The 14786-nt window shown below is 43.3% G+C and overlaps 1 protein-coding gene and 1 pseudogene across 4 annotated transcripts in view; one reads left to right on the plus strand and one right to left on the minus strand.

Annotated features, from left to right (window-relative positions):
• Positions 1-14786, minus strand: part of LOC307100408 (glyceraldehyde-3-phosphate dehydrogenase-like) — a 1087365-nt pseudogene that overhangs the window by 688123 nt on the left and 384456 nt on the right. The gene's annotated exons all lie outside the window — the stretch shown is intronic.
• The window catches only part of RNF130 (ring finger protein 130), a 124116-nt gene that overhangs the window by 39390 nt on the left and 69940 nt on the right, over positions 1-14786 (plus strand). For all 3 annotated transcript variants that reach the window (XM_079772821.1, XM_079772822.1, XM_079772820.1), the window contains exon 3: positions 11871-12121. In XM_079772821.1, the coding sequence (XP_079628947.1) occupies positions 11871-12121 (251 nt within the window). The remainder of the gene's footprint in view (positions 1-11870; positions 12122-14786) is intronic.

Consider the following 14786-nt stretch of genomic DNA (forward strand, 5'->3'; position numbering starts at 1 on the left):
CTTTGTTCTGAGGTGGATATCTTGTATACAATGTATCTGATCCTGATCTAATCCTTGGCTTCCCCTAATCTGCTGTGTATTCCTTCCAATGTGTTCCTTATTAGTGCTATGTCATTCTTTATTTATGACTCGCCTTTTTTCATAGTTGCTATCTTTTCTCATGCTGTTGAGCATCTTTGCTATCATTATTCTGAACTCTATACCTGATAAATTTCTTATCTCTATTTTGTTTAACTCCTCTTCTGGAGAATTCTCTTGTTCTTTCAAGTGGGGATTGCTTTTTTGTCTCCCCATTAGGGCTGCCTGTTTGGGTTTGTGTCTGTGTATTAGGTAGATCTGCTATGACTCCCAATCTCTAGTGCAGGACTGTGTCAGATGCTGTTTCTGACTGGCTCTGAGTACCCTGTTTGGGGCTATCAGCAATTCACAGCTTGTGGCTCCCTCTGCTGGGGCTGGGTGCCCTTGGAAAGGACCAAGATGTGGACCAGGGTCTGCTTTTCCTAGCTCTGGGCCCAGAAGGAGATCAGGCAAAGACAAAGCTTCCAGAGACCTGCCTCTGCCTGCAATCTGATTGTATTCAGGCTTGATTAGCCTCAGTGTATCAACCACAGTGTGGGTGAGTGGTCTTTCAACAGGGTGGGGCAACTGCCTTCCCCCAGGGGGAAAATCACCTGGATAGCAAAGGTCCATAGAGAAAGATGTCCTTCACAGTGTGAGGGAATGACTCAGCACAGGAAACCGAGGTGGCTGCCCTCCTGGCTCCAACCCCACAGCCCGCAACCCTGGACTCTCCTCACACAGCTCCGGTCCACTCTGCCCTCCCTCTGCCAGAGCCCAATGTGAATGGCTGCACACAAAATTTTGTGTGTTGGCCCTTTAGGTGGGTGCTGCTTTCCACAGCCAGATGTTCTCTGGGCTTCATTCTCAGTTCTGGTTCTCTGGGCTGGGGAGCCAGATTGGGGTTTAAACCCCAGAGTTTTCAGTGGGAACCCCCTACAGCTCAGATATCCCTCCGGACCTTCGCATGCTGTCTGTGGGAGCCCGGCCAGCCCTTTCGCATCTCGGCACCTCCTGCCAGTCTCTACGCAGTCTCCACTTTCTGTCCTTGTTTATCAGGGTTCTCTCCAGCGAGTCTTCAGGGTGGCTTTTCCGTATTTATTTGTATTTTCAGTTTTTTCCTGGAGGAGTATCAGTGTAGCTTTTACTAACTCCACCACCATTTTTAAGACTCAGGTAGCTCTTTCTAATACTCAAAACCACCTGTGCATAGAACCAGCTGCCCAAAAAGAGTCAGTAATTTATAGGGGGTCTTGTATTGTGTTGACAATGACCCCAAAAACTCTTTTAACTACAAGATTCTGTGACTCTGCTTCCTGGTGATTTGTCTTCCTAATTAACCCACCCCCACCCTCGTGAAGGAAGAAGGTGGCTCCCTCTGTGCAGGTCTTTGCTCCTGCCATCGTTCCCTGTGTATGACGTGGGAAAACAAACAGGCTCCTAGTGCGCGCTGGAGACAGTAGGCGAAGAGAAGGAACTGACGTTTGAGTGCTGGGCAGAGCCTTTGCTCTGCGGGGTGAGACTGGAGAAGTTCCTCAGCACCCACATGTCAGCCTCGGGTTCAAGCTTTCGCGCGGTTACACGTCAGTCTGTTTTGAGTCTTTGTGGGCACTGACTAGGTACCGCGGTGCTGGTGTGTGTTTATTCCGTACAGCTGCTTTCACAGTACACGCTTTCACAGTGATAGAGCTTCACCTTCATTCCCGTTTCCACACCGGGTTCCTCTATCGCAATCATTCACTTCCTGGCCTGTCCCTTCACAGCCATCAGAGGCCTGGACTCCTGGCTTTCTCACATACAGCCCTGCCATCCCCTGGCCAGCTTCAGGGGCACGTGGAAGGTGACAATCCCACCTAAATCCCTTCCCTGGTCCTTCGACCATCCCACCTCCCCAGAAGCCTGGTCCCAGAGCTTCTTCCCTGGCTCTCATTGTCTCCTGGAATTGTAGCTTTTGATCCTCAACTTCAGCATCCTGTCACCTGACTGACGCTTCTGCCCTTTTCTCCCTCTTCTCCTGTCACTTGGTTTTGTTGAAGCTTCCAGTTCCTTGAACCCTTTCTCCATTATCCCCCTCCAGACGCCATTCCCCCACTTTAGACGGCACGTGGGCCACTATTTTAGTCACTTGGTCAATAAGAAGTGTCTGCTATCCCCTGACTGTCAGTTACCTTGGGCTCATTTAGCTCCCAAGTGCCTTGAATGTCAGGGTGAGGAGTTTGAACTTTATTTAGCTGGCAGACGGGGTACATCAGAGGCTTTGAACAGAGGAGAGAAATGACAAATGTATGTTAGACAAACCACCGATAAATCTTAGCAGGAAGTCTATAATTGATATAACCTATCATCTACATCTATCAGAATTATTGCTATACTCATTTCATAAAAGAATGTAGCATGTTTTCTCTCTTGAATTCTTTAAGGGCTTAGATAAATATTGGAGAAGGACCTCAGTTAAATCAGTGGGAGTGGAGAGAAGGCCTCCGTCCGTGAGTGAGCAGACTCATTGAGACACGAGCAACAGGGCGCCCTGATCTGTGAACCTCACTGAGAGGGTGTTACGGAAAATCCCTGCGTTACACTTAACGGTTCCCTCAGCAGCAGCCATTCTAGAATTTTAAAGCAGTTTTCATCTCTTTCACTTAAAGCAGATAGTGTTCTGCTTTACATATAAATAGGTCAGTGAATTCTATAGGAATAATTCTCATGCCATTGACAGTAACCTACCAGAAGTTACAAAAGTATCCTTGGAGCTATCAACAATCCACATTTTAATGTGAGGATGCAGCATCCCTCCAAAAATATCTTTTTTTATGGGAAATTTTCTAGAATTATCTAAGAGCTTTAAAATTTCTTAAAACTTTAGCAGTTGATTTGAACTGAACAAACCAGTTTATCTGTTAAAGCATAGAACCTCTGCTAAGTGAGATTTTGCACAGGGATTTTTCCCCCCTTAAACAGGTAAGCTTATAGTAAAAAAGCAGAAAGAAAGAAAGCTTATAGGAAAAGCACCTCTCCCCACCTGTGGTCTGGTGCCTCACACAGCTCGTGTGCTTTCTGAGTCTGCCTTTTGGGGTGAAAGAACCAGCTGTCCCGCTGGACTGGGCTTGCTCTGAGATTCCTTCCCAGGAGTGAGAGACAGTGCGGAGGGGGAGATTTCTGACATTTCCCAGCGGGGAGGACTCCCCGAGCTGAGGCACGAATCCTCGTGGAAGCCAGGAGGATTGTGTTGTCAGCAGGTGCCTGAGTGCTTCCCAAGGTGTGGGGAGGGACTGAAGAGAGGGAATAGCAGTTCCAGAATGCTGTGGTGGGGGCTTTTTGGCTTCCTCGGTAAGCTGTACAGTTACTGAGCACCTGCCATGAATTCTGCAGGTAATATCATTTCTTTTGGAAGAAGAAACTGAAGTTCAGAGATGTTAAATGTCATGCTGGAATTTGAATCTAGACATTCTGACTCCAGTGCCCAAAGGAGGTTAGTTCTGAGCTTCCTTTTGTTGGCCACTGAAAATTGATTTTGTCATCTGGATTATAGCAGCATTACCATATTTTCCCACTTATCTTTCTTTCCCATTAAAAAATAGAATTGCTGGGAAGGGGGGAGGGGGGCTCATTTTTACAGAAAAATTGCTCATCCAGCAGTTACATAATTTTAAAACAGGAAGAAAGATAGATACAAAAATGTGTTAGTGCCTCTGATTATAGAACACTTTGACACAGTGTAGAAGAAACTTAGCATTAGAAAATCACTACTTTCATACAGGGTAGCTGATTCAGGTGGGCATCAGCGGGTGCTGAGTGCATTGATGAGAGCTTATTGGAGAACTGGGTATTCTGAAAGTGTCACCCCGTAGTTTGCTTATTAATTAAAAAGAGAAAGGCATTTGTTTACAGTGGAGAGATCTGGCAGGTAGCAGACTAGCCAACTGATAAAACTTGCCATCACCAGTAAAGGCAAAATTCTGTGTGCACGCTCGAAGGCCAGAATGTCCCCTGTGTAGCATTCCTACCAGAAATGTTTACTTCTGAGATCTAATCATGAAGAAACAATCAGATCCAAAGTAGGGACATTTGCTAAACATGGCCTGAGCTCTTCAAAAAGGTCAGTGTTGTGAGCAACCAAAAGTAACTGAGGACCTGCTTTAAACATATTTTTTAATATGACTTTGTTGATTTTAGAGAGAGGAAGGGAGAGGGAGAGAGAGAGAAACGTCAGTGATGATAGAGAATCATTGATTGGCTGCCTCCTGCACACCCCCCACCAGGAATCAAGCTCACAACCCCACCATGTGCCCTGACCGAGGAATTGAACTGTGACCTCCTGGTTCAAGAATCGACAGTCAGCCACTGAGCCACACCGCCCAGGCCACCTCTGCTTCAGATATAAGGACACTAACAAGATAACTAAGCACATGCCCACAAACCTGATTGCATCCTAGGTGCTAAACTAAATAATTCTGAAAGTCATTATTAGAGCTAGGCAGAGATAGTTGAGTGTGGTCTGTATATTACAGAGCACTGTATATCAGAGTTCATTTTCTTGAGTATCATAAATGAATTGTGTCCTGTTCTTAGGAGATAAGCTGAAGTATTTAAGGAGGGAATGTCATGATGTTTGCTTACTCTCAATTGGTTCAATAAAATAAATACATATAGAAAAGGTAAAATGTTGCCAGTTGACAAATCTGAATAAAAAGTGCATGTGTGTTCATGTAATATTAAATTTTTTGTGGGCTTAAAAATTACCAAATAAAAGGGAATTGTGTGTGAAAGTAGCCAAACTCAAGCAGTGGGAGCATAGATTCACATTAAAGAATAATAATGGAGAATATTTTGGGGGAAAAAAACCAGGTGAAAGCAGGGATCACAAATAGGCTTTTACTTAATTGTCATCTCTGGTAAATTATTCTTGGCTGCCAGGCATATTGAAATGCATGGATTCTGAGGCCACATCCATGATTTATTAGCAATATTTTGCCAAGGGCTTGGGATGTGAGAGTGGTGATGGATGTTCCAGATATTTGTCCTCTCACCTTGGTTTAACCGTTATAGTCTAACTAGAGGCCCGGTGCATGAAATTTTGTGCAGTGGGTGGGGGGGCAGTGTTTTCTCAGCCCAGCATGTGCCCTCTTGCAGTCCAGGACCCCTCCGGGGATGTCCGACTACCGGCTTACACCCACTCCCCGGATGTCCTGAGCCGGCAGTCGGACATCCCTCTCGCAGTCCAGGACCCCTCCGGGGATGTCCGACTACCGGCTTACGCCCACTCCCCGGATGTCCTAAGCCGGCAGTCAGACATCCCTCTTGCAGTCCAGGACCCCTCGCTTCTTACTGCCCGCCTGCAGCGAAGGCGGGAGAGGCTCCCCCCTGACCGCCTCTGCACTCGCCAGCTGTGAGCCCGGCTTCTGGCTGAGCAGCGCTCCCCTTATGGGAGCGCACTGACCACCAGGGGGCAGCTCCTGTGTTGAGCATCTGCCCCCTGGTGGTCAGTATGTGTCATAGTGACTGATCATTTCACCATTCCATCAATTTGCATATTAGGGTTTTATTATATAGGACTAGAGGCCCGGTGCATGAAATTCATGCACTCGGGGGGATACCCTAAGCCTGGCCTGCACCCTCTCACAGTCTGGGAGCCCTCAGGGGATGTCCGACTGCCACAGAGGTGGGAGAGACTCCCGCCACCACCGCTGCTCTCGCCAGCCGTGAACCTGGCTCTGGCTGAGCGGCGCTCTCCCTGTCATTCCGCCATTTGGTCAATTTGCATATTAGCCTTTTATTATATAGGATTAGTCCTTAACTCTTATCACTCACTACTTGATCTAACCCTAGTTTTATCTTGAAGCTTCCATTTTTCTCTGGCATTAATATCCCCCCGGGAGCTGGGCCAAGTCTTTTGCAAATCTTTATTTATCTTATTTTTTCCATCACCGTTTATCTCCTCTATGTCCTCTTCCACCTCCACCACCCCCACAGTCACCACACTGTTGTCCATGTCCATGAGTTCTCTTTTTTTTCTTTTTTGCTCAATACCTAACCCCTCTCCCAACACACACCCCAGCCACCAGAACTGTATGCCTGCTCTCTGTCTGTGAGTTTGTCTGTGTTTTGCTTGGTACGATTTGTTCGTTAAATTCCACGTATGAGTGAAATCATATGGTACTTGTCTTTCTCTGGCTGGCTTATTTCACTTAGCATAATGTTTGTTCTCCAAGTCCATTCATGCTGTCGCAAAGGGTAAAATTTTCTTCCTTTTGATGGCAGAGTAGTATTCCATTGTATAAATATACCACAGCTTTTTTTTATCTACTCATCTAATAATGAGTACTTGGGCTGCTTCCAAATCTTGGCTATTGTAGATAACGCTGCAGTGAACATAGTGTGCATATATTCTTTCAAATTAGGGTTTTGAGTTTCTTTGGATAAATTCCCAGAAGTGGAATCACTGGGTGATAAGGAAGTTCCATTTTTAATTACTTGAGGTAACTTCATATTGCTTTCCACAGTGACTACACCAATCTGCATTCCCACCAACAGTACCCTATGGTTCCCTTTTCTCCACATCCTCGCCAGCCCTTGTCATTTGTTGATTTGTTAATGGTAGCCATTCTGACCTGTGTGAGGTAATATCTCATTGTGGTTTTAATTTGCATTTCTTTAATGATTAGTGATGTTGAGCATCTTTTTAAATGTCTGTTGGCCAATTATATGTCCTCTTTGGAGAAGTGTCAATTCAGCTCCTTTGCCCATTTTTTAATTGGACTCTCTTTTTCTGATGTTGAATTTTATAAGTTCTTTACAAATTTGGGGTCAGATGTATCGTTGGTGAATATGCTCTCCCATTCAATGGATCGTCTTTTCATTTTGCTGATGATTTCCTTTGCTGTACAAAAACTCTTTAGTTTGATGTAGTCCCATTTTTTTATTTTTTATTTTGTTTCCCTTGACTGAGGAGATATATCAGGGAAAGTATTGCTCTGAGAAATGTTCAAGATTTTGCTGCCTATGTTTTCTTCTAGGATTTTTATGGTTTTTTAGTCCAGTTTGTATGTGTATGGTGTAAGAAGGTGGTCTGGTTTCATTTTTTTTTTTTGCACGTTATCTGTCCTATTTTCCCAACATCATTTATTGAATAGACTGTCTTTAATTTATTGTATGTTTTTGCCTCCTTGTCAAATATAAATTTACTATAAAAGCATGAGTTTATTTCTGGGCTCACTGTTCTGTTCCATTGATCTGTTTTTATGCCAGTACCATGCTGTTTTGATTACTGTGGCCTTGTAGTATAGTTTGATATCAGGTAGCATGATTCCTCCAACTGTGTTCTTCTTCCTCAAGATTGCTGTGGCTATTTGGGGTCTTTTGTGGTTCCATATAAATTTTTGAAACATTTGTTCTAGTTTTGTGAAATATGCCATTGGTGTCTTCATAGGAATTCCATCGAATCTGTAGATTGCTTTGGGTCTTATGGACATTTTAATGATGCTAATTCTTCCTATCCATGAACACAGTATATGCTTCAATTTATTTGTATCTCCCTCAGTTTCTTTCTTCGCTGTCTTGTAATTTTCCAAGTACAGGTCTTTTACATCCTTGGTTAAATTTATTCCTAGGTATTTTATTCTTCTTGAAGCAATTGTGAATGAGATTGGGTGTTTTTGTTTGTTTCCCTTTCTGATAGTTCATTATTGGTGTATAAAAATACAACTGATTTCTGGGTATTTATTTTGCATCCTGCTATGTCTTTGCAAATCTTTAAAGTCAGGTGTCTGAGACATTCTTAAATCAAGGTCTTGAGGCCAGATTGGCTTTAGGAGTGAGGAATGAGGAGGAGGTCCATGAGTTGGGGGAGGATACTTTTCTTCTAGGAGGGATCCCGTATTATCAGATTCTCAAGGGATTTACAACCTAAAATGACTAACCTAGTGCCTTCACTAGTATTCTGATGATCTACTATATTATTTTCATTTTGCTTCACCTGCAGGGTTTTAGTCTCCTTTCCTATCAGTCTACCTGGTCTCCTCCTCTGTACTAGCATGATGAGAGACTACCTGAGTCTGGCTTCTCTCTCTAGTTGCTTTAAGAGTCTCGTTTGCCCTTTGAGGGTAGAGTTTTTATATAATCAAGAGCAAGTACGAAGGAGAAAACACTCCTGCGTATATCTCCTTTACTGCTCACACGAGCACTTCACTTCTGACACTCTGGTCACCAAATGTGTATGGGGTTTTCTCTATACCAAGCAATCTCAGCAACACCAGCTGGGTGTCCCATAATTCAGTTGAATTCTGACACTACCTGGAGTTAGCATCAGCTCCTACAGGTTAGGGGCTCAGTCCCACAAGACCCTGCCCCTCACATACACACACACCTTCAGAAACCTTCACAAGTCCTAGATTGTCACCTATACTTCTGACCAACTGGCTATAAATCGAGGTTTCCACAACCCCTTTCTAGGGAAAACACTTACATTTATTGGTTTCTTATAAAGGATATAATAAAGCAGAGGTGGGGAACGTCTGGCCCATAGGCCGTATAAGGCCCTCATTTGGCCTGGCCATGCCAAGGCGTTGGGGGTGAGTTAATTAAATGTTTGACCAAATACAGCCGGCTAATTTTCAAGTTGACAGTTTTGTATGGCCTGCGAATGATGTTATAAATATCCAAGTGGCCCTTGGCAGAGAAAAGGTTCCCCACCCTGTAAAGGATACAGGTAGATAACCAGATGAACACTTACAGAGGACAGGGTATGGGAAAGGGCTCTCTGACACCCCACCCTCCCAACACCTGCACGTGTTCTCCAACCCCGAAGCTCTCCAACCCAAGATCTGTGTGGCGTCTTCCTCACCTAGCCCTGATGGATCATTACGTCAGTCTCCAGGCCCTCCCCTCCCCCGAGGATGGGGGATGGGGTGGAAGTTCCGAGCGTCTCATCGTGGCTTGGTTTTACTGGTGACCAGTCCCCATTCCCAAGCTATTGAGGAGCCCTCAGGAGAGGCCTCATTACAACAAAAGTCTCTCCTATCACCCAGAAAATTCCAAGGGATTAAGGAGTTCTATGTCAGGAACCGGTGTCAAAGGCCAAGACACAGGATGTTCCTAATGCTTATCGCTTAGGAAATTTCAAGGGTCTTAGGAGCCCTGTGCCAGGAACCAGGGGTAGAGATATATATATATTTTTTTTTTTTTTCACAGTAGGTAATTTTCCACTCTCTCTGAAAGGTGAACATTAAGGAGCCTTGATTATAGTATGTGCTCAATAAACATTGTTGAATGGGTGGTTGAAATAATTAAACACTTCTTCTCCCGCACAGCTTTCCAGTTGAAATTAGGTGGTGCTCACTTAGTGTCCTTTGAGTAAATGAGAGGACGGATTGCTTCCCCTGGCTGGCTACCTGTGCAGCTTTCCCTGCTCCTTTTCCAGCTTGTCTTCAAGAGGGAGCCTCAGAACTGAGTCTAAAACCCTGTTTGTACCTGGTGTGATTATAAAGCAATGAGACTGATTGTCATGTGTCGTGTGTGGGATCCGTCTCAGTTACTTTATAGCCATACCTCGTATCTTACACCACAGACCATTGCCTGTTGAACAACATTTTAAACGCACAAACCTAAGGTTTCTAAATTGAAGTTTAAATGGTTTAGCATAATATTATGTTTTCCTCTAGCTTACTGATCAGAACTTTTATTTCAGACAGATAATTAAGATGTTAACTTTGTTGCTTGCTTTAAATTTGCAGTTTTCATTTTTTGGGGTTTTTTTTAATCAGTATTCTGATAAATTGCTGTTCTGATAAAGTGGATGGCACAATTTTGAATAAGATAATACAAAGGTATATGTTCAATTGGATTAAATTTTTCATAAACTACTTTTAATTAGCTACTTTGAATTTATTTTCAGTTGCATGTGATCTTTCACTGCACATGATACAAGGATAGTCCTTTTAGATAAATATGATAAATTAAACATATAAAGTAAATACTTAGTAGTATTATTCATTGAAAGGGCAAGTTATGGGGGGGGGGCGTATTTTGTCTTGGTGGTCTACATTTATATGCACAAACCTTATTCAGATTTGAATAAGTGGTTATAACTTTCTCTTCCCCAAAACAAAATGTTTATTCTCCTTCCTCTACTAGCCAGAGTCTTTGGGGCTCTTTGAAGAAAGCAAAGTGTAAAAGTTGCATGTTGCCCAGACAGCTTCAGCTTATGGACAATTAATGACAGCTAGATTGGTGGTAAAAAAGCTTCCCTTTTTCCTTAAAAGAAAGTAAGAAAAAGGAGGAGGAATGGACTGTAATTTCATGCTATGCATCGGAGAGTCACCTGCCTTTACTGTACTACAGTAAATTATGTAAGTGAAAGAACTAGGTGACTAGAAGTGCAACTTAAAAACATCTTTATAATTAAACTAGAGGCCAGATGCACAAATTTGTGCACCAGTGGGGTCCCTTGGCCTGCCCTGCAGGATCAGGCCGAAACCAGCTCTCCAATATCCCCTGAGGGGTCCCAGATTGTGAGAGGGCGCAGGCCAGGCCGAGGGACCCCACCAGTGCACAATTGGGGTGGGGGAGGGACCGTGGGAGGGCTTCAGGGCGTGTCTGGCCCATCTCACTCAGTCCCAATCAGCCAGACCCCAGCAGCAAGCTAACCTACCTGTCAGAGCATCTGCCCCCTGGTGGTCAGTGCACATCATAGCGAGTGGTTGAGTGGCCTTAGCATATCATTAGTATATTACGCTTTGATTGGTTGAACGGACGACCAGATACTTAGCATATTAGGCTTTTATTATATAGGATTATGTAGGACTCAATAGTCCATGACTGTGGCAGAACCTCTGACAGCTGTTAGGAGCTGGAAGCAGTGTGATGCCAAACTCGTCCAGAGTGTTGAAGGTTGGATTTATCTCAGGAAGAGTTTGATTTCCAGCAGGATTCTGGGGTAAACTAGAAAGCAGCCTTCCTCCAGTCGGTCTGGACTTAGGAACTTTTTTTTTTTAAATATGTTTTATTGGTTTTAGAGAGGAAGGAAGAGGGAGAAAGAGATAGAAACGTCAATGATGAGAGAGAATCATCAATTGGCGGTCTCCTGCACACCCCCTACTGGGGATTGAGCCTGCAACGCAGGCATGTGCCTTGACCAGGTATCAAACTGAGACCTCCTGGTTCATAGGTCGATACTCAACCACTGACCCATGCCAGCCAGGCTTAACTGTTCTTAATAAAAGATATCGCCATTTGGCATTTTGCTGTTGTTAATTGTTATCAGATTTGTGTCCTAACGCTCAGTGCTATTATACAACTGCACCTCCTGTATTCTTTCTATTTCTTGTACTAGTTCTATACACAACAGGTGTCACATAAATGTTTCTAAGAATGATTAGTGTAAAAAGTACCAATTTTTGTATTATAAATAACAGCATTTTTCTCCTTGTCTTAAGGATTTGGATTTCCTAAAGAGCATTTTAAGATGGAAAACATTTAACAAAGAAAACCTGCCATGATTTTATTACATGTTTCGTATTGTCTGTTTTCACATTTGACTGATACACTTTCTTTAAATATAGTTGTAATACAAGTTAATATGGCTCTTAATACTGCATTTGTTTATGCTTTAAATATAAGTCTTAAGTACGACAAAACAAATTCCTGTTCTCGAGTGGTGCCAGCATACATATACCCAACTGTAACTTCATTTCGTTTAAAAAGTTGAATCTGAAAACTCTTGCTTTTAGCAGAAATTGTAGTATAGTTTTTCTAAGCATTTTTATGTATTTGATGTTCCTGTAATTTTTAAATGTATATGTATTTATTTTATGTTACAGGCACTGGAGATATTATTGCTGTCATGATTACAGAACTGAGGGGTAAGGATATTTTGAGTTATCTGGAGAAAAACGTCTCTGTACAAATGACAATAGCTGTTGGGACGCGAATGCCACCAAAGAACTTCAGCCGAGGCTCGCTAGTCTTCGTGTCAATATCCTTTATTGTTTTGATGATTATTTCTTCAGCATGGCTCATATTCTACTTCATTCAGAAGATCAGATACACAAATGCACGCGACAGGAACCAGGTGAGCTGCCAGTACTCTAGTGATTGATGCTTACCAGCCATGGAATTTGTAGATACCTGCCTACATGGGGAAATTACTAAATTATAGTGATCACTTGGAGTGTTTTAGGTAGATGGTAGCTTAATATCATAGTGTGATCTAGCTAATTCTAGTAACATGAAGAAATACAGAAAGTTGCATATTTAAGCTGGTAGCACTGGTTGTCAGGGGGCGGGGAATGGAGAGTGGAGGAGGGAAACCTTTCACGATACACATTTTTTCCATGAGAGTTTTGAACTGTGTAGTTATTACCTATTCAGAAAAAAGATAAAACTATTAAAAATAACGTGTCTATCCTGTCTAAGCTTAGCCGTGGTGCTGGTGAGAGGGGGAAGGACGGATAGAAAAGCTGTATCACGGTAGCCAGCCTAGGTATCCCATGGACCAGCACAGCCTGAGTGCTTGGGGGACTTCAGATGGGTGAACAGTGACACAGGAGGGACAGGGTGCTGCTTGTAGTGGAGCACTACACAGGGGAGTCAGTAAGTTTGTTACTTGATTTGTTTGATGTGCTGTCAGCAAAATATCCTCCCTGGGAGTTGAGTTCGAGGTGTTAAGTCCCTGTCTTAAGGCTTTTCTCATAGGAAACTAAGAAGTGAATTGCTTGGAGAGTGGTTTGAAGCCAATTTTTATATAACGTCATCCTCTCCTTAAACAGTCCATACAAATCCTTGGGTGGGAGGGAGAGGTGAAATTTTCATCCTTCCTCATTCCAGTGAAAGGAGCACAGACTTTGATATGGAACAGGTATGAGGACCTGAGTTTAGATCCTGGCCTTACCACCAATTTGCCATAGTTCCTCCTGACAGTTTATTTAGCTTCTCAACTTGTTTCTTCATCTGAAAATCAGTATAAAATATCTGAAAACTACGTTATTGCATGTTTATCTCCCAGGCTCTGTGTAGTATCTTGTACCCCTTTAACATTTTTATTATAATTTTTATTTATAATTTCAGACTTACAGAAAAATTGCAAGACTAGTCCAAAGTATTCCCTTACCCAGATTCTACAGCTGTTAACATTTTGCCATATTTTCTTTTCTAAGTGTATATTCTTTTTTTAACCATTTGAGAGTAAGTTTGGGATATGGTGCCCCTTTGCCTTTAAATACTTCATTATGTACTTTTTAATACAATACTATTATCTGATCTATAGATCTTTTCTAGGTTTTGTAAAATTGTCTTAATAATGTCTTTTATAGCAAAGAAAACCCTGGATTAGTCTATCAGATTGTATGTTGCATGCACTAGTCATGTCTCTTTTTCTGTGTCATGACATTGACACTTATGAAGAGTTACTAGAGGCCCAGTGCACGAATTCGTGCACAGGTGGGGTCCCTCGGCCTGGCCGGCGATCGGGGCCAATCAGGGCCATCTCACCCAGTTTCAATTGGGGCTAATGGGGGCTGGCTGGCTGGGGAGGGATTGTGGAAGGTTGGCCAGCAGGCCCTGATTGGGGCCAATCGGGGCCGGCCAGCCGGGGAGGGACTGTGGGAAGGCTCCAGGGCATGTCCCCAGAAGCAAGCTGACCTACCAGCCGGAGCATCTGCCCCCTGTCGACCAATCAGTTGGACACTTAGCATATTACACTTTTATTATATAGGATAGGCCAGTTTTTTATGAGTTTGTCTGATGCCTCCTATTCTTTCATTATTAAATCCAGGTTACATGCATTTTTGTCAACAATACCAGTCTTTTACATCTGCTGAAGTTTGTTGTTGTTGTTTTTTTAAGACAGGAAGGAAGAGAGAAAAAGAGAAACATCGACTGGTTGCCTCCTATACATGCCCCAACCAGGGATCAAACCCACGACCCTTTGGTGCAACCAACTGAGCCACACCAGCCAGGACTGAATTTTTCATTTTGAGACTAGAGACCCGATGCATGAAATTGGTGCCTGGGTAGGGTCCCTAGGCCTGGCCGGCGATCAGGGCCGATCTGTGGGGCGACCGGCGGGGTGATCGAGGGCCCCCCGCTGGCACCCGCCTTGGCTGGCCTGGTGCCTGCGGACCAGGGGCAGCTCCTGGGTTGAGCGTCTGCCCCCTGGTTGTCAGTGCGCGTCATAGCGACCAGTCATTCCGCCGTTTGGTCAATTTGCATATTAGGCTTTTATTATATAGGATAATTGTAGATTCACATGCATTTGTAAGAAATGAGACAGATCTCATATACCCTTCACCCATTTCCCTCCAGTGGTAAAATCTTGCATAACTAGTAAATACTCAACCAAGATATAGACATTGATACAATCCACTGATCTTATTCAGATTTCTCCAGTTTGACTTGTACTTGTGTATGTGTGTCTGTGTGTGTGTATTTATGTCTGTGCAATATCGGGTGACCACTACCACAGTCAAGGTACAGAAGAGTTTGTCACCAGGACCCCTTGAGCTTTCTTTTATAGCCTCAGCCACCTACCTCCCTCTTATGTAATCCCTGACTACCACTAATCTGTCCCACAACTATAGTTTTTTCATTTCAAGGATGCTATGTAAAGGGGATCACATAATACTTAACCTCTAGAGTTTGGATTTCTTCACCTAACCTAATTAATTCCTTTGAGATCCTTCCAAGTTATCAAGTTGTGTGTTATCAATAGTTTATTCCTTTTTACTGCTCAGTGGTAT

This window comes from Cnephaeus nilssonii (assembly GCF_951640355.1).
Source record: "Cnephaeus nilssonii genome assembly, chromosome: 5".
Classification (NCBI taxonomy): domain Eukaryota; kingdom Metazoa; phylum Chordata; class Mammalia; order Chiroptera; family Vespertilionidae; genus Cnephaeus; species Cnephaeus nilssonii.